We start from the raw sequence: 20,403 nt of genomic DNA, 5'->3' as shown, positions 1-20,403 counted from the left end.
CAAGTGCCCTTCATGCACACATGACCACTACCCCTGACAGCTCTGACCAAAATGTGACTGTCACATGAAAAGCAACTTGGAGAGGGGTGGTAATGGGGGCAGAAGACTGCTGTCTGGTGGGGCATGCAGGGACTAGATGGCGGAGTGACGTGACAGCTGGTTGCAGAGTCGGGAGGTGGGGTGTGGTGGGAAAACATGGAAAGTGGAAAAGGAGAGGAGCTGGGAAGAGAGAAGGACAAGCGGGTGCATTGGCAGAGGGCAGCACACAGCTCCGGTGAAGAGGCATGAGAATGGAGGAGGCGACGGGACAGTGGGGCAGAAACTGTTGGATGGGGTGTGTGGGCACAGTAGGTTACTGTGGAGTGAGCCCAGGTTAATTTTGGGAGTGGTGAGTGTGTTTTAAGGATAACTTCCATCTCTGCAGTTCAAAAAAGCTTGTGGTGAAGGGGAGAATCCAGATGGCCAGGGTTCTGAAGACACCATTGAAATCAAGCATATTATATTCAGCTGCATGTTATGCCACAGGTGGTCTACTTTGCTCTTAGCCACAGCTTGGCACTGACCGTTCAATCTGGTGGACAGCTGGTTAGTAGTCATACCAATATAAAAAGCTGTGCTAGAATAGGACTAGAATAGAAAGTGTTGGATAGATGGAATTGGCAGGAATAGACCTGGGTCTTCCACAGGGATGTGGACTAGGACGTTGGGGAGTTTGTGTGGACGACAGAACACCACTTTAGGAGGGGTGAGATGGATCTTCGGTAGGATGTCATTCATTTCAGGGCATGATGGTAGATAATTAAAGCCCTGACGAAGGATGTGGTTCAGTCGTTCCAGTCCATGGTGATATTGGATGACAAAGGGTGCACTCCTTTTTGTTTGGCTCTTGGGGTGAGCGGGAGGATTCGGCGTGTGAGAGGAAATGACACAGGAGATCTGTTTGTGGACTAGGTCTGGGGGATAGTGCCTGTCTGTGAATGCCTTGGTCAGTACTCTGGGACAAGATACCATATCTTCAAAGCATTTCACCTTTTTGGACATTGACCAACTCCTTTCTGATGGTTTCATCCACGCCTCGGTCCACATTAAACCCACTAACCACCAACAGTACCTGCATTTTGATAGCTGTGATCCCTTCCACAGCAAAATACTCCCATACAGCCTGGTCACTTGGGGACGGTGTACCTGCAGTGACAAAAAGTCCCTTTCCCAGTATTCTGAAAGCCTCTTCTGGGCTGTGCCGATCAATGTTATCCTTAGAACACAGTGTCATTTCCCGAAATCGTGCAGGCCTCAACCTACAGTAACCTATCAGCCCCACACCGTCCATCCAACAGTTCCCGCCCCCTCTGCCCTCTCACCTCCTCCCTTTTCATGTCCCCTCATCCTCATTGTATGCTGTCCTCTGTCAATTTATCCACCTATCCTTCCCTCTTCCCTGCTTCTCTCCTTTTCTGCTCTCTGTTTTTTCCCCCATAACCCCCCCCCCCCCCTCCCGACACTGCACTTGGCTGTCACTTCAGGCCACCATCTAGTTCCTGCATGCCCCACCAGACAGCACTCTTCTCTCCCCCACCCGTACCCTAACTACCCCTCCCACTTCACCACCCTACTCTATATTGCTAATCATGTGACAGTTGCATTCTGATCATGGCTGCCAGCAGTAGCAGTCCTATGTGCATGAGGTGTGCTTGCTTGTATTAATGTCTGTTTTTTTTTCTGAAGAAGGCTTTTGCCAAAAGATATAATGTGTAACAGTCATTTCGTTGTCCGTGCCTGCACACCAGGTCATCTTTATCATGAGTAGCAGTCTTATCCTTTTGCTAATATTGTTGTCAACTATAAATCAGGGCACATACAGCGTTCAGCAATTTACTGTAAGCTACATGTGCTCCTGACACAATTCTGATTATGATAGCTTATCTGTTTGTTCACAGAAATCTGTTACAACCATAAAAAAAAAATTTATTGTTACAGACACAGACAGTGATGATGGTTCTGATGGAAGTGGTGCTGATCAAGATATGGATGATGAGTTTGATGATGATCTTGATGTTGATGAGGATCTTGGTGAAGATATTGATGATGGTGATTTTGATGATGATGATATTGGTAGTAGTACTGGAAGAGATGATTTTGATGCAGAGGATGATGATGAAGAGGAATTAGTATTTGATGATATGTCTGATGAAGAAGTTGATATAAATAGCATTCGGGAGGACATAAGGAGGAAAAAGTTTTCATTGAAGGTATAAACTAGCATTGATATACTGTGGCAACTAATAATTTTTCAGTATAATTGTCATTATAACTGCTGGGTCTATCTGATCTTAGAGTCTTGAGTGACCTGCCTCTCTTTATAGCCTTCTCCAATCTATTCCTCTTTCCTTCCCCAGGAAGGAATCAACATCTCTGAAACCTAGGATACTTTGTTATATGCACCTCTCAGCTGTACTTATATCTATAACTCTTAGAGATAAGTACTGCCCAGTCATTATGGATCTTTGTACTTTCTTAATTCCCTCAAGTGAACCTCTCTGTTGAAACAATTAATCCTCTTTCTGGCATTTTTATTCTTTTTTGTGATTTGGTCATCTCCTTTCTGTGTACATTGATCTATGTTGAGTGGTCCATTTTCCTTCTACATCTGCCTCTGTTGTTGTATGGTGAGTGCGGCTGACTTCCATATGTGAGAACCGTGTCAGATTCTCAGCCAGGTCGGAGATTTTGTCCACTTAGGGACTGGAAGTTGTGTTGTCCCCATCATTCTCGAAGCACAAGTCACTGAAGTGACATCAAATAAAAAGACTTGTACTAGGCAGCCTGACAACCACAGATGGGGCCTCCTGGTCATAAATGCTGTACAATATTTTTTTTTCATTTCATTTTCCTTCCACAATGATTTTTCCTTGTATGGTGATTCTTTTCTATCTGTTTAGTGATCTCATTTTTTTTTTTTTTTTTTTTTTTTTTTTTTTTTTTTTTTTTTTTTTTGTGATCGTTTCTCTGTATTCAGTCATCCTTACTCAGTAGTAGTGATCTCTCATTGTTTGGCAGTCTACTCTAATTGCTGAACAATATTCCGTATTTGTGTGGCAATTGTTTTCCTGCTAGTTTTCTTGCTTGGCTACTGTTTTTCACAATTTAGTGATTTTCTTCTGTCTTATTTTCTTTTTAGTAACCCTTACAGAGCATTGAATGACTATACCTCATTGTAAAGTTATTTTGACTGTCTAATATTTTCTACACATTGTCCCAGTAGCCAATTTGCCTGTGTACAGAAGCTCTTCACCTTGATTTAGTCTTGTGTCTATTTCATGGTGTTACCTTCCCCAGTCTAAGTTAGCTCTGCTCCCCCCCCCCCCCCCCCCCCCCCCCCATATCTTCATGCCCCCTAACCATAGACCTTGATACCTACACTCCTTTTGCAAGCATGTTTTCACTGTAGCCAAACTAAATTCCGATATATTTTTCCTCCAGTTGTGCTTAACGTTCGGTATTGAAGTTCCCACTTCTCTCTGCAATCCATCCTTGCAACAGTCCCTACATAAATCCCAGACTTATCCATTCTTAGCCCTTACCCACCATGTCCTTGATCTGTACATTGCCTCTGCCAGTCGCCAATTCTGACAGTTCCTATCTCTATTTAAATTCATTTACCTTGTGGCCCAACAGTGGTGCCCCTCTCCAACTCTCTCACAAATACCATTCACAACCCCATCTCCAGTAACATCTAGCCAACAAGCCCAGCCTGGCCTCCATATCATGACACACCTCCTACACAGGCACAGCCATAACCATAATCAAACACCAACACTGTGTCATCTCGACCACCATTCAGTACTAAACCTTTAATCCATACCTCTCTCTGATCATGATACATTCATTCTTTTCTAATTCCTAACCCATCCTTAAATTCAGTCACACTGTCCTAGTCAAAAGATTTCCTCTCATTCACTCATAAATACAACTAGAAATATCACTTCACCATCCATTCTCAACCCACAACCAACAGAATGGGTGTCGAATCCTGTCTATAGTAGTTCTGACCCAAATACCAAAAGTGCCCTCTTCTGGTTCTCCCAAAATCATCATCTTCCAACATTCTAAGAATTTCTCATTTCCAGCATCATCTCTCAGTCTTTCATAAAAATATGAACAAAACTTCAAACCCTACTCAAGCTGAAACCCAAACTATCTGTTCAGATTGCTCTATAACATCATCTTCCCTGTGGTCCGTTGTACTTGACAATTGAGAGTACAGGATTTGTATAAAAAGTAATGATACTGAGCGTGTGAATCAAAATTTATTGTAGATATCGCTACAACCACTTAGTACTTCTCAACATATGACTCTTGAGAGTCAAAAATGTGCTGCATGCGATATTTCCATTCTTCAAACGCTGCTATGAACGCTGAGTCTGGGATGGCCCCTCAAAGCCCTCATTGTGACAGCTTGGACCTGCTCCAGGGTCCCGTGATGGTGTCTTTTCAGGGAAGTTTTTAGTTTGGGGAACAAAAAAGAGTCTGGTGGGGCCACATCGGGACTGTAGGGGGGCTGGGGAATCGGAATCCCTTTCTTGTCCAGGTAGCTGGCCATCATGAAGGAGGTGTGACTCAGCGCTTTGTCATGATGCAGCTTCCAATCATCGGTGATGGCTGGCTTCAAGTGATGGATCCTGGCTTTCAGTCTCTTGATCACTTCCCAGTTAAAAGCAGCATTGAAAGTTTGGCCTTGGGGCACAAACTCATGATGAACCATGCCCATGACATCGAAAAACACAATCAGCTTGGCTTTCGCCTCTGATTTGCTCATGTGAGCCTTTTTTGGACGTGGGGATGTTGTGATGTGCCATTCGGCATTCATACCCTTTGCCTCCGGGTCGTACTGAAACATGCAGGTTTCATCTCCGGTGATAATGTTATCTAAAACTTCGGAATCAACTTCAAGGCTCTGGAGATTGTGTTGTGCTTGCTTTTGAATATCTGACGAAATATTCAGGACCGTCTTGGCGCAGATCTTCCTCATTGACAATTCTTTGGTGATGATGTGCACTGTCATTTTATCAAATCCGAGGTCATGTGCTATCATATTGACACTCATGCAATGGTCAGTGTTCAATAAAATACGCACAGGGGTGATGTTTTCATCAATTTTGCTGGTTGACGGGCGTCTGGAGCAGTCCTTGTCCTCAGTGCTTTCCTGGCCCTCTTTAAAGCTCTTCACAACCTAAAAACCTGGGCTTTTGACAGGCAATCATCACTGTAGGCTTGCCAACATATATCCAACCTTTCCGTACCTGATTTCCCTAGTTTCACACAAAACTTGATGGCATAACGTAGCTTGATCGTTTGCTGCATGTTGCGCCACAATCGCCAACTTTGTGACGTGTCCGCTCAATGCACGGTGCTGCCGAGACAAGAGTCTGCAGGTGACTGGCATGCCGCACGTTTTCGGCCAGACACCCCCCACCACCAACCCCCCCCCCCCCCCCCGCCCCCCCGGGGAGTGTGCACTGTGAAGTACAGTAGTGTCAGCAAAAAAATCAGTCTCATTACTTTTTATACAAACCCTGTATGTGGCAGGGAACTTTATCAGCTCTCGGTCACCTGTACAGGCAAAACCGTTCCTAACAATAGCACTTTGAAGTGACAACCTAATGCTATCTCAAACGTTTATGTCTGATAGTCAATGTAATTTTATTTGTGTTCTAATCCTCACTTTGTGTCATTTTCGTCTTACAAGCACCTCACATTGATTTTTTGATAGTCTTTATATTACTGTGTACATTTACTTTTTATATTAATGTATATGTTTAGTATCTCATTCTGTAACCATTTTGATGTTTTATTATGCCTATTTTTTACAAGATTTTAATTAGAAAATGGATTCAGAATGAGATTTTCACTCAGCAGTGGAGTGTGCGCTGATATGAAACTTCCTGGCAGATTAAAACTGTGTGCTGGACTGAGACATGAACTTGGGATTGAGTCTCGGTCTGGCACACAGTTTTAATCTGCCAGGAAGTTTCAGAAAATGGATTGGTCATCAGAATGAATCTTCTACTCAAATGCAATGTGTGCGCTGTCTTGAAAGGGGTGCTGATAGAGAGCGAGCTGTGAGGGATAGTTGTGAGTTGTACCTGGATTGTTCAGTTGGTCCCAATGACTTTACAACCTTTGAATCGCTGGATCTTCCTTGATCACTGGAGTTAAGCAAATGTCTGGCCCAGTTAGTACATTGATTGGTGACCAAATGGGAAAATTGGGTACCATTGACTCAGGTTCAAGCAAGTTGCTGAAGTGGTGTCCAGTTGAAAGACTAGCACCGGGCTGTTGCGCCATACAACTTACTATTGTCTCAGTTGGCAAGATCACCGCTTGCTAAAGGCAAGGTTCCTGTCTCGATCTGACACATGGTTTTAATCTGCCGAGAAGTTTCAATTTACCTGTAATGTGTACCTGAACTGGCTATTCAGAATGTAGGTAAATCAGCAGTGGTCCATAGCTGCAACAATAATTGATGCTGTGTGTAATTCTTCATGAAAATCCATGAAAACAGTTTCTGAGATCAAGGCACACGGTCTTGATTAGTCTTTCAATGTCTCAAGATATGTTGTAATACTTACCACTGTAATTTTGTACAGAGCAACACACCTTGCCAAATAATAAAAGAAAGTAAGGCTGAAATTTGGAAGGAATTTGTAGAAGAACTATATAAAGCAAAGAAACCTGAAGACATCATTACAGAAAGGAAAGAAGAAGTGGAGGAACGCGAAATGAGATGGTGAATACAGAGCTGGCAGAAGAATTTGACAGCCCGATGAAAGGATTAAGTTGAAACAAGGCAGTGGTATGCAGAATGTATTAGACATCGGAAATACCTATTGACCTCAATAGAGGAGGAGTGACTATTACTGAACTATTAGTTTAATAAGTCATGTTTGCAAAGGAAAAACATGAATTAGCCAGAGAGGAATGGAACAGTTAGTAGAAGTCAAACTCGGAGGAGGTCAGTTTGGATTCCAGATAAATGTATGAACGCTTGAGCTATTATGAAATGGAACAACCTCATATCCTGTCACACTAAAAAGTTTTGTGTCTATCTGGATTAATGAAAAATCAAAAATAGACTAAAGTTAAGCTGGCAGTTTTAGGGCTCCAGGCATTCTACATAGTCTCACCCCCCCCCATTTCCCCTCCCAGTCACTTGTGTGCAACATACAGAACTTTCATACAACCATATGAAACTGTCAGAAAGATACTTATGTGGGATGTTGTTCAGCTCGTGCACCACATTGACTTGCTTATTTGTTATGTTCTCAGTGTTGACCTTTTACGTGAATTTCGGCATGGTGTTATTTAATGGTAGGTGTAGATTGATAACACTGAGTCTTGTCACCTTTGATTATTTTTTCCAGGAAAGAACTGCCTGTGCTTTTCATTTTAGTCACGTCATGGCAGGCAACCTAGTGTGTTGTTTCTGTTTAGGAGTAAAGGTTTGCAGGACAAATTTTCTGTACACTGTTCTGTTCCTCAGAACATTCTAGAGAATTTCTTGAATACTTGATTTGGATATTTTTCTCTTTTGCCATATGATTGTGATTTGTGACAGAACAGTGACACATTAAGACCACACATACACTTCTTAACACTGTGTGCTCACAACTGACTTGTCGAATGCACATTTGTGTTTACAATTGTTAGTTCAAGCTGTCCCCATAGTTACTACACTAACATTGCTTATACATCAGGAATAAAATAAGTCTTGGAACTTTTTCCATGGATCATGTAATGTTAGTAGTAGAGAAGATGAATGGTTGATTTTGGTGTATTGGAAGAATTTGTAGCTCATCTGTAGAGGAGACGATGTATAGAACACCAGCGTGATACATTCTTGAGCATTATTCATGTGTTTGGAATCACCAGCATGTTGGGTGAAAGGGAGTCTTGAAGCAGTTCAGAGGAATGCTACTAGATTTGTTACCAGCAGGTTCGATCTACAAACAAGTACAATGGATGTTCAGAAAGTTTTGAACAGCTGTCTCTAATTTTTTTATTTTTTTGCAGGAGGAGAATGAAATTTTTTGTGAACATACTTGGAACATTTAGCTATACATTGACTCTACTTAATATATAATCCATCAGCTGTGATGCATTTGTCCCAATGTTCTTTCCGTGATATAAATGCACTTAGGTAAAATTCTGGGGATCGACTTTTACACCAACACTTGACATTTTCATTTCTTTTGTCAATAATCTAGCCACTTAAAGTGCACAGATTTTTCTGTACCCTAGTGACTGTACCAGTGATACCACACTACCCAATGACTAAATGAGTCATTTCAGCAAGCTGTCATGTAGTCACACATCTGTCATTTTGTGTGATTTGATCAGTGGTCTCCTTATTCACATCACTCACTGCCATCAATGGTCTACCTTATTGTGGATTGTTCAGTAGAGAGAAATCACCCTCTTCAAACCTCTGCAACCACCGCAGGATACTGTTGCAGTGCACTGTGTCCTCCCCATAAACAGGGATCAACTTCCTGCGAATCGATTGACAGAGTCATCACCGGTCTTGAAGAGGAACTCCATCACTGGCCGTTGTCACAACCTGACATCTTCTTCATGGTCCATTATAGCTCACCTGTAAATAAAAGAAAATACTTTTATAAGCCAACTTATAGCTAAATGTTCCAAGTATGTTCACAAAAAATTTCACTCTCCTCCTGCAAAAAATTAAAAAAATAGAGACGACTGTGCAAAACTTTTTTGAAGGCCGTTTGTATTATGGAGATGCTCCATGAACTCAAATGGAAATCTCTGGAGGTAAGACAACATTCCTTTTACGAAATACTATTGAGAAAATAATTTTTTCAGGACAGCCACAAGTCACACTCAATATTTTTTATTGACCAGTTGCATTCAGTTTAAGAAGACTATCATCAGAAACTGTGGAATTTACAGTTCAAATTAAGACAACAGAAATTATTGCTTATATAGCGGCACATAGGCAGTTGTCTTCCCATCACTTCACTTGTGAGTGGAACAGGAGATAAAATGACTAATAATGGTGCAAGACATGCAACATATGGTGCCTTGTGGAGTTTGTGTGTAACATAGAAGTAGAATATTGTCTCTATGACTTAGAAAACTAAGTGAAGAATGGCAAATCTACGATTATAGGATTTGTAGATTTAGGATTTCGCAATGTTGAATGGAGTACAGTCTTTGAAATTCTGAATTTAAGGCCCAATAGAATGTCTGTAACTTGTACAGAAACTGGTCTGTAGATATAGGAGTCAAAGAAAGTGAAAGGGATGCAGTGGTTGAGAAGGAAATAAGGAAAGGTTGTAATGTATCCCAGATTTTATTTAATCTGTACACCGAGAAAGCAGTGAATCAAATCAAGGAGAAATGTGAAAAGGGAAAGTATAAGACATAAAATCTTTGAGAGTTGCCAGCGACACTGTAGTTACGTCAAAGAACTTGGAGAACAGTTGAATGGAATGGACAGTGTCTTGAAAAGAAGTCACAAGTTAGGCATCAATAAAAGTAAAACTGGGTTATTATAATGTACACATACCAAATCATGCAAGGCTGAGGGAATTTGATCAGGAGATGAGACACTAATAGCAGTAAATGAGTTTTGGTATTTGGGCAGCAAAATAACTGATAACTGCCAAGGTCAGGAGATTATAAAATACAAACTAGTGATAAGAAGAAAAAGTTTTGTGAAAAAGAGAAATTGTACAGTGAGCTCCAGGACTAACTGTAGTAAGCAGGTGGGTACAATTCTTATGTCATGTTGAAGAGATAGACAAGTGATGAGAGTTGCATCAAAACAGTCATAGCACTGAAGTCCACAACAACAACAGGGATACTGAACTGAATCATAAATATGTTGTATGAGATTGGACACAACTTTCAGGAAGAATCTGAGAGGCCATGAAACTAGCACAAGCACCACGCACAAGGAAACACTGTTGGTGGAAGCAAACATGTGACCAAGCTATTGACCAACGAACCAGTGCATGGAAAAAATTTAGTAGCCATAAATCCCCATAGAATTGGATGAACTTCCTGAAAACACAAAACAATCAAGCAAAATCATTCGCAGTGAAAAACAACAGTATGATAAACGGCAACTGACTGAGATCGAATTGGACTTCACGAAGAACAATACAAGAAACTTCTACAGAACGTTCAGAGAAAATATGACTGGATATCAACCATCCAACTTGTGCTTCAGAAGACTGGATGGAACCCTAGAAACCAGTACCAAAAACAGTTGTGACATTCTGGCAAAGGACTTTGAAAAGCTCCTCAACACGGACCCCCCTACGGTAAGAAATGATGACAGAAACAAGCACGTACCTCCAACTCTAGAAGAAGTTAAAGAAATAATCAAGTCACTCAAGAATTGTAGAGCACCAGGAGAAGATGGCATCATCACGGTAATCTGGAAGTTACAAGACCCAGAGCTCACCAAACACATCCACAGGATCTTAGAAGATATCTGGGAGACCTTGAAAATTCCTGACGACTGGAAAACTGCTCTGATATATCCACTACACAAAAAAGGTGACAAGACTGACCCGAACAACTACAGAGGAATATCCTTACTACCGTTCACATACAAGATACTCTCTAATGCTTTACTTGACAGCCTAGAAAGCCAGACCGACCATTTGATTGGAGAATACCAAGCAGGTTTCCGTAAAGAGCGGTCTTGTGTGGAACAAATTTTGAACCTGAAAGTGATTTTACAACACAAACAGAACCTGATCATTACCTTTGTCGACTTCAAAAAGGCGTTTATGGCTCTATCAGTGGTTTTCCTTTGTATATTCTAAAGTTCTCCGTGTTGAAATGGTCTTTGTATGTGAATCATGTTTCTTGCAGTGCACATATTTTGATTTGAAATTTTTTTGAGTGTGTCTGTGAGTTGTTTCATGTTTCCTGTCTTCGTCAGTGTGTTCATGTTGAGCATACCAATGTAGTGTTTGTGTTTTTCTCATGATGTCCGTGAGCCCCCAGAATCCGATGCTCACGGCAATCCCTGTCTATTGACTGGAGCCCAGGGTAATGAGATTTTTCTCGTTGTACCAACATGATGTTTAGTAGTAAATATTCCAAGACTTACCAAGTGGGAAAGCGCCAGTAGATAGGCACAATAAATAAAACACACAAACACACACACAGAATTTCTAGCTTTCGCAACCGATGGTAGCTTCTTCAGGAAAGAGGGAAGGAGAGGGAAAGACGAAAGGATGTGGGTTTTATGGGAGAGTGTAAGGAGTCATTCCAATCCCGGGAGCAGAAAGGCTTCCCTTAGGGGGAAAAAAGGACAGGTGTACACTCGCGCACACACACACATATCCATCCGCACATACACAGACACAAGCAGACATTTGTAAAGGCAAAGAAGGTTAGGTGGATGGCGGAAAGACACTCTTGGTGTCCCTTTGTAACCTCTTGGTTCATCCCTATGAAATCCCCAAACCACCTTCCCTACCCTCTGGCTCCTACCCTTGCAACCGCCCCCGGTGTAAAACCTGTCCTATGCACTCTCCCACCACTACCGACTCCAGTCCTGTAACCCGGAAGATGTACACGATCAAAGGCAGAGCCCCGTGTGAAAGCACCCACGTAATTTACCAACTGAACTGCCTACACTGTGACACTTTCTATGTGGGAATGACCAGCAACAAACTGTCCATTCGCATGAATGGACACAGGCAGACAGTGTTTGTTGGTAATGAGGATCACCCTGTGGCTAAACATGCCTTGGTGCACGGCCAGCACATCTTGGCACAGTGTTACACCGTCCGGGTTATCTGGATACTTCCTACCAACACCAACCTATCCGAACTCCGGAGATGGGAAATTGCCCTTCAATATATCCTCTCTTCTCGTTATCCACCAGGCTTCAATCTCCGCTAATTTCAAGTTGCCGCCACTCATACCTCACCTGTCTTTCAACAACATCTTTGCCTCCACACTTTCGCCTCGACTTACATCTCTGCCCTTACTCTTTGCCTTTAAATATGTCTGCTTGTGTCTGTGTATGTATGTATGGATGTGTGTGTGTGTGTGTGTGTGTGTGTGTGTGTGTGTGTGTGTGTGTGTGTGTGGGCGCGCGCAAGTATATACCTATCCTTTTTTCCCCCTAAGGTAAGTCTTTCCGCTCCCAGGATTGGAATGACTCCTTACCCTCTCTCTTAAAACCCACATCCTTTCATCTTTCCTTTTCCTTCGCTCTTTCCTGACAAAGCAGCCGCCGGTTGCGAAAGCGCAAATTCTGTGTGTGTGTGTTTGTGTGTGTGTGTGTGTGTGTGTGTGTGTGTGTGTGTGTTTTTTTTTCCATTGTGCCTATCTGCCGGCGCTTTCCCGCTTGGTAAGTCTTGGAATCTTTGTTTTTAAGATATTTGTGTGTGTGTGTGTGTGTGTGTGTGTGTGTGTGTGTGTATTTTCCACATTTCCTTCTAAACCACTGGATTGATTTCACCCAAACCAGGTTCACACATACCTTACTGTCAGGCGACAATCGCTGTGGGGTTAAGAACCACCTAACTATCAAAAGAAACGGGATGGGCATGAAAAATTTCAAACCTTTATGAATTTTTTCTCATTTACGACCCCCTGCAAAATGATGAAAGGAATATTTTTATTGCTTAGTACTTTTCCACTTTTCGTACAGTAAAAATACTGCCCAAGACATAACATTCTAATTTATTACTTTTTTACTTCTCTCTGTATTCACGAGGCAGCATGCACACATACCACTGAACGTAAGTGCTGAATTATGCCATTGTATGACACAAAGTTCATAAGATATGACATCACAGTAAGTGAGATGTGTGAAAACTGAGACATCACGTGCTTGACACCTAAGTTTATTACTTATTTGCTACTAAGTTTGTTCACAGGAAATGTCATGGTCAGTATCCACATATTCTGCTGGATGTACATACAATACTACACCATTGTACAACTAATAGTTCAGGAGATATTATGTCAAAACCAGTGAGATGCATCAAAAACTGTCACTTTGTGCCTGACATGTAATTCTGTCAGAGACAGCAAAGGACTTGGAAGAGCAGCCGAACGGAATGGACAGTGTCTTGAAAGGAAGGTACAAGATGAACATCAACAAAAGCAAAATGAGGATAATGGAATGTAGTCGAATTAAGTCAGGTGATGCTGAGGGAATTAGATTAGGAAATGAGACACTTAAAGCAGTAAAGGAGTTTTGCTATTTGGGGAGCAAAATAACTGACGATGGTCGAAGTAGAGAGGATATAAAATGTAGACTGGCAATGGCAAGGAAAATTTCTGAAGAAGAAAAATTTGTTAACATTGAGTATAGATTTGAATGTCAGGAAGTCGTTTCTGAAAGTATTTGTATGGAGTGTAGCCATGTATGGAAGTGAAACATGGACGATAAAAAGTTTAGACAAGAAGAGAATAGAAGCTTTCGAAATGTGGTGCTACAGAAGAATGCTGAAGATTAGATGGGTAGATCACATAACTAATGAGGAGGTATTGAATGGAATTGGGGAGAAGAGGAGCTTGTGGCACAACTTTACTAGAAGAAGGGATTGGTTGGTAGGGCATGTTCTGAGACATCGAGGGATCTACAATTTAGTATTGGAGGGCAGTGTGGAGGGTAAAAATCGTAGAGGGAGACCCAGAGATGAATACACTAAGCAGATTCAGAAGGATGTAGGCTGCAGTAGGTACTGGGAGATGAAGAAGCTTGCACAGAATAGAGTAGCATGGAGAGCTGCATCAAACCAGTCTCAGGACTGAAGACCTCAACAACAACAACAACAACAACAACAACAACTTCATTGCTGCTATCTCCATTTGCTACACAATTGCACACAGTATCCACATATACTACTGACTGTGCCTACAAAATGATGACAATTTGCGACACACAGATCTGGAAATATGATGTTATAAACATTAAGCACAAGGCCATATGCTGTGTGGTATGCATGTGGATGCACAGCTATAAATAAATACCTGGGCAATGCTGGAATTCTGCGCTAGTAAATAAATAAAGATTAAGTAAAATATGCACTGCCTGTCACATGTCATGCCTTTGAAACCAGGCATTATGATTAAGCAGCATTTACATGTGGAAAAATGCATGGAATTCTTCCTCCACCACCCCCTCCCCGTTGAATCTGTCATTAATACTATTTATGTCCTTTTCTTCTTGACACACTCCTCTAAATATATTTTTTTTAATTTCTCTGTAACTTGTTTTAAAATTTTCCTCTTTCTGTTTTCTTTCTCTGTGATGGAGCCATAAGCACTAGATATTAAGTTATGTGAATAAAAGGTATCATATTAAGATCATGTGGAGAAAAGGTATCAAACCATATTTAGGAGCTAAAGCAACTAAACTGCACTGCATGAACTATTTATCCTGTTTCATCAAATTTCACACTGTTCTCATTTCAATAACTGTATTTAGGGATTAACTGTTACTTTTCTGATAGTAAATTAAAGTGCTTTCAAAACTGCTTGTTTGAGGCACAAATTGTGATTGTGGCGTGTCGGAAAACACACCTTGTCGACATCCGAACACAGCTGTTTTTCTTTATGTACTATAGACACACTAAATAGGCACTGGATGTTTATATACTTTTTCCAACAAATAAAACATTTATATGTAAGTCACTCACTATCCTATGATTTTCCGCTTTGTATAGCTGAAGCTCCAGCGATACCGCCTACAATGCAGTACTCGGCTATTCTGATCACTACAGGTCTCACACTGTTCCTCAGGAAACAAGAAAAAGTGAACAGATCTTAGTTATGTACTCTGCTAGTGACATAACTTAATTTTGGTTGATATCATTACTTTTGGATTTGTAACACAGGATGTATTACACTGTAAATGTTTCACTTCTGTTCCACTGACTGGGTCCCCATACCTGGCACTGGCCTTCAAGGAGTATTTACGACAAAACGACATATGAGTAAGAGTTATACGTGAAATTTTATGGATGAATAACTTTCTGGAAAGGTTGAGTGTGTTTGAAAATGCAAGCTCTGGGAGAGGAGGGGTGGGGGGGTTTGGCTGGCACTTGACATTTTAGCACTAGGCAGCAAAATCCCTGGAGCCAGCTCTGTCTCATCTAACATATTCTTATTTAAAAAGTATGACCTACCTTGAATTTTTCCACAGCAATCAGCAAGAGCCCTGAAAACACTGATCATGTGAAACTCAACTGTCAATCTTCTCACATGGTATCCTCAGTGACATTGATAAAGCAAACTAAGTTGATTCTATGTTTCAAAACTGTCAGAATGTTTTTGATTCAGTATGTCAGTGATTTCTTTCTAATGAAAACATATTCCTGTGGCATATCTAAACTGATTATGACTGGATTGAAAATTTTATGACAGGTAGTTCGCTATATATATTATCCTGAATAGATAATCATCTCTTAGACACAGAAGGGCACTTTAATTAGGTTTGTTGCTGTTCATGTTTTACAAATATGAGCTACAATTAGTGGATTGTACAAGCTGCAATCTTATGCTTTTCACAGGTATTGCCATTATTTACAGTGAAATTCTATCAGTAAAAATTATGGCAGTGTTCAGTTGAATCTCAGCAAAATAGTCTGGAACAGTGACTAATAACTAGTTCATGACAGAAAGAAAAGCACAGCTGTAAACTTTATGAAAAGCAACGGCAAGTATCATTTGATGACACGATTAGTGAGGTACAACTAGAGTCAAGTCATAAAAATATTAGGGAATAGCAATGTGTAGAGATACAAAGTTAAATGACTACATAGGTTCAGTTGTAGGTAAAGCAAGTTGCAGGCTGTGATTAATTGGTAGAACACAGGGAAAGTGCAGTTTCTCTACAGAATAAATTATGGTATGGCCGCACTAGAATACTGCTCAATGGTATGGGACCTGTATTAGGTCGTATTAACTAAAGACTTTTATTGTGTGTGAGGAAGGGTGGTGGTGGTGGTGGTGGTGGTGGTGGTGGTGGTCATATTGTTTCACTGGTCAGAGAGTGTAAATGTTGAAAAATCTTAACAGACAGACAGTTGAAAAAATATGCTTCACTTCTCATAAGACTCCTATATGTTTATTCCGTAGAGAGAGTACACATAAAATTAAACAAATAATAGGTGGCACCGATGTGTACAAGCAGACATCCGTATTGCATTTCATCCTTGGATGGAACAGGAAGAAACATCAGTATATGACATAATAAAAATTATCTTCTGCCTCACACATCATAGCAGTATAGATGTAGGTGGAGATGGTGTGTTTGGGGCCGGGTTAAGGGGTGGCAGTAGGACAGAGGGTATTATGGCTGTACGTGTGTCTATCTGTTTTCAGTATATTCATCATTTAGATTTGCAGCTCCTTGTGTTTACCATGTTTGCAGTTAAAATTGTTGGATGTAACATCTGCCAGTTATGCAAAACACCGTTTTTTCCAATTTCCCAAACATGTTTCAGCACCACTGTGCCATCATCAGTGGATTTTCAGTTTACTTGATCTGTAATGTGAAACATTTTTACTAAATGATTACAAAATTATATGGATATTCAGTTCAAACAATAATTCGTTTCTTTTTGTTAATACCTTTACACTTGGTGTCAGTGGCAGCTCGTGACCAAAGAAGATGGTGGTGGCGCACTTTACTCATGAAGGATAACATCAACAAAAGAGAGAAAATCAGTACACTGCTCAATGTTTTTGTAATGCCTGATATAAACAGACCGCTCACTCGTGTCACTCCTGCATCTACTCATAATAAAACCAAAAGGTGTACACAGAAAAAAACTATTACTTTTGCAGAATAAAAGGAATTAAAATCAACTGCAGCTCTATGTACTCAAAAGTGGTAGGGATGCCTTACTAACCTTATTCAGCACGACTGGTGTTAACGTCATTCAATTATACCTCTGAACTTGGATGTGGTGGTGATCACTTGTACAGGAACTCTATTCTTCTTTCCATCATATTTGCAAATCTTTCTATCACTCTTTGATTGAAGTCTGCAATCGCGGGTGCTGATAGTCTTTCTTGGTCCATAGTATTCCGCAAGAAGATTTTGATGTGTTTCAGTGAAGAAAAACAATGTTCTGCTTCTGATGTGGTCATTGGAATTGTAATTATCGCTTTCAGGAGCTTCACAGATTCAGTCAGTGTATCACAAAGATTATTATCTGTTATGTAATCCAGAAAGCTCAGAGCTCCACACATGATTTTGAACTCCTATCTTCCATAAATAACAGATAGTTCTGATCAAAGTTTCTTTGCTTCCAAAAAAGAGTAACATTCAGTAGCAGCTCTGAAATAAGTTTCTGGAAAACTGGAAGAGCAAGTAGCGAATTTCTCTGGTAGAAAGAGAGAGGCTGCAACTAGGTGTCCAGTGAACTTGAATCTTTCTTTTGCCTCGTAACTTACGACGTCACATACTTCTTTATCTCCCGCAGTAGATTACACATCGCTGCCCCATCTTCAGTTCTCCCTCTTTTATGGTACTCCTGTAAATCTGTTGAATTTTCACTCACTCCTTCCCTAATGATCGCAATTTCATGCTCAAAAGCTGTCAGCTGACTGTGTGAGTAAGTTGGGCCAATATGCCTTTTTTTTGTAGCTGGTTATACAAAATATCCACATGGATCATAATTTTATGAAAAAATGAAAGGCAAAAATGAACTTTTCATCCTCCAAAATTGTTACTAAGCCACAGGCTTGCAGCATCGTGTTCTCATTGCACAGTTTTTCCCCCGGCTAATATTATTCATGCATGTGATTATATCTTCCCTGCATTCTAAAATGTTATTGACGTTCCTTGACTGAAAATTCCAACAAGTAGGCACTGAACGTGGCAGTTGTTTTTGTACTATTTTGTCGAGAACTGTTGTTCTTTGAGAGGAGATGCTGAGAAGAAGTTGCAAAGTCCCTGAAGTTTAGTGAAGAATATTCACACATTTTTATTAATGGAAGCAGCTTTAAGCATAATGAGATTCAACTGGTGGCCATAGCAATGAATGTATGAAGCGTTGGGAAACTTTTCCTTAATGAGAGCCTGCACCCCACGTGACGAACCACTCATGACTGCTGCACCATCATATGTTTGCGCTATTGGCTTATGTGGATAATTCCCCAAATGATTATTTATCTGTTCGATGATGGATGTTGCCAAAGACTTGTCTGGTGCTATGAAGTCCCAAAATCTTTCAACTCAGCACCTTTAATTTCCTTTCTAATTTCCTCTTGGCAGACTTGAAGCATGCACTGGAGGAGTTCATTCTCGGTGGTTTTTGAGGTTCCTTTGCAAACTGTAGCTTTCTCTAAATGCAATTTTAATACCGAGTCTAATTCTAATTAATCAAGGAACGAAAAACACCAGGACTGGAAGATGATTCAGTCTCATCGCAAGTTCCAACGCACCACAGAAATGAATACAGTTAATAATTAGATTCAATATGTACCTATTATTGGTAACTTTCCGGTTGTGTAATGCCACGGACCTTCTGTACCCACTGTCTAATTTACATTGCCTAGACTCGATATATTCAAAACGTTATCTACATCGACTGAAGAAAGTTCGTGTTTTCTAATTTTGTCATGGAGGTGTTGAATGTCACAGACTCCGTGTGTAGACCATGAAAATATCTATACCAAATAATAAACAAGGAAAACAAAATAATGTATTTTTCATGTCGCAAGCACACAGCCATTCATGCTTGTTGTACAATTCACAGTTAAATTTCCTATTGAATTGGCGACTTTTTGTTTTAATAGTGTGAGAAATTGTTAAAGCAGTCGGCCTACCTAGCCTTTTGATTTCTAATTTTTCTTCAAACTTACATAAACTGAAGGGTTCAGAGAGCAATGAAATTACCTGATTAATTATTTCAGGTATTCGCTTGTCACTTGAGCCTCAAAATTCACAGTAGCACACGCGAAAATAACTAACACAACACACAGGAAATAGTTAATTCGCTCTCAGCAACACCTGAACTGGTAAGGTGGCGCGAAAATCCCACTTTGTTCGAAGATCCGATAGTTCCGTTTCCCTTTGGAAGAGTTCCGGTCCTCTTCTTGCAGCTGGCAGGGTGGCCCGGGTGAGATGCTTATATGCACAAGGCCCGCATACGAGTACAGTGATGCCAAGCATTTCCCCCGCACCCCGCACCGCCTCTGAGACACCCAAGTCCGCATTTGCAGCCACAGCGCAACCCGCTGTACTTCTCCACACGTATAGAATGGTCAGAAGGCAAATACAGTTGAACAATATTATTCCTTGGGGGTAGCACAAACCTGCAAACCTATACAGGAGCCACCCCTGCTTGGTGTGCATGATTTTTCAGGACCACTTGTGTGTTATTTATTGCAGGTAGCTTGTCATCTGCAACCAAACGATGTTGATGAGGGACTTTGTTGAGAGTTAACCTATCATCTAAACATAATTTAGTTTGTCAATACCACAGAAGGAAGGTTGCTATTCGCCATATAGCAGAGACGCTGAGTCATGATAGGCACAACAAAAAGATTCACACAATTATTGCTTTAAGAGATTAAGGCCTTTGTCAGCAGTACACACACACAGACACACACACACACACTCACACTCACACTCACGCAAACGCAACTTGCACACACGTCTGCAGTCTCAGAGAGCTGAAACCACAGACTGCAGATGTGTGTACAAGTTGCGTTTGCGTGTGTGTGTGTGTGTGTGTGTGTGTGTGTGTGTGTGTGTGTGTGTGTGTGTGTGTGTGTGTTCATTTTTGTACTGTTTACATACTTTTTGATTTAACTTGTCTCCCGTATGGGTATCATAACCATTTTCTGCTGCTATTTGTTTTATTGTGTTTAGTTGTTTGTTCAGTGGGTGTGTTCACAGGTGTTCTGTTTAATCTGTTGAGCATGAATCTGAAGTTTGCTTGCTTATTTGTCAGTGGGTGATTCGATAGGCTGTGAATGGTGGTGCTTGTGGTTGTTGGTTTCCTAAATATTGTGAAGTTGTGTGTGTTGTTTGTTTTATGTATGATGAGATCTAAAAAATGTAGTGTGTTGTTAGTTTCTGTTGTATGTGAAGTTAATTTTAGGGTGTAAGTTGTTTACTTCATTGTACAGCTGTTCTATGTGTGTATATGGTTAATCAGTCAGGCATATTACGTCATCAACATAACGGTACTAGTATACAACTTTGTAGTTTTTTGGTTTTATTATGTGTCTGAAGATTATGTACTCCAGGTTGTTCATAAATATGTTAGTTAGGAGGCCACTAATTGGTGATCCCACTGGCAGTCCTTCATGTTGAGAATAAAATTCTTTGTTGAATACAAAATAATTTTGTGGTGTTATGGTCTCGAATATGGTTTT

At 40.7% G+C, this 20,403-nt stretch overlaps 1 protein-coding gene across 1 annotated transcript in view; it reads left to right on the top strand.

The window, feature by feature from the left end:
* The window catches only part of LOC126326497 (CCAAT/enhancer-binding protein zeta-like), a 177,542-nt gene that overhangs the window by 121,887 nt on the left and 35,252 nt on the right, over positions 1-20,403 (top strand). The window contains exon 14 of the mRNA XM_049995645.1: positions 1,978-2,249. Within this exon, the coding sequence (XP_049851602.1) occupies positions 1,978-2,249 (272 nt within the window). The remainder of the gene's footprint in view (positions 1-1,977; positions 2,250-20,403) is intronic.

This window comes from Schistocerca gregaria, chromosome 2, assembly GCF_023897955.1.
Source record: "Schistocerca gregaria isolate iqSchGreg1 chromosome 2, iqSchGreg1.2, whole genome shotgun sequence".
NCBI classification, from domain to species: Eukaryota; Metazoa; Arthropoda; class Insecta; order Orthoptera; family Acrididae; genus Schistocerca; species Schistocerca gregaria.
This window is presented reverse-complemented; position numbering and strand designations above follow the sequence as displayed.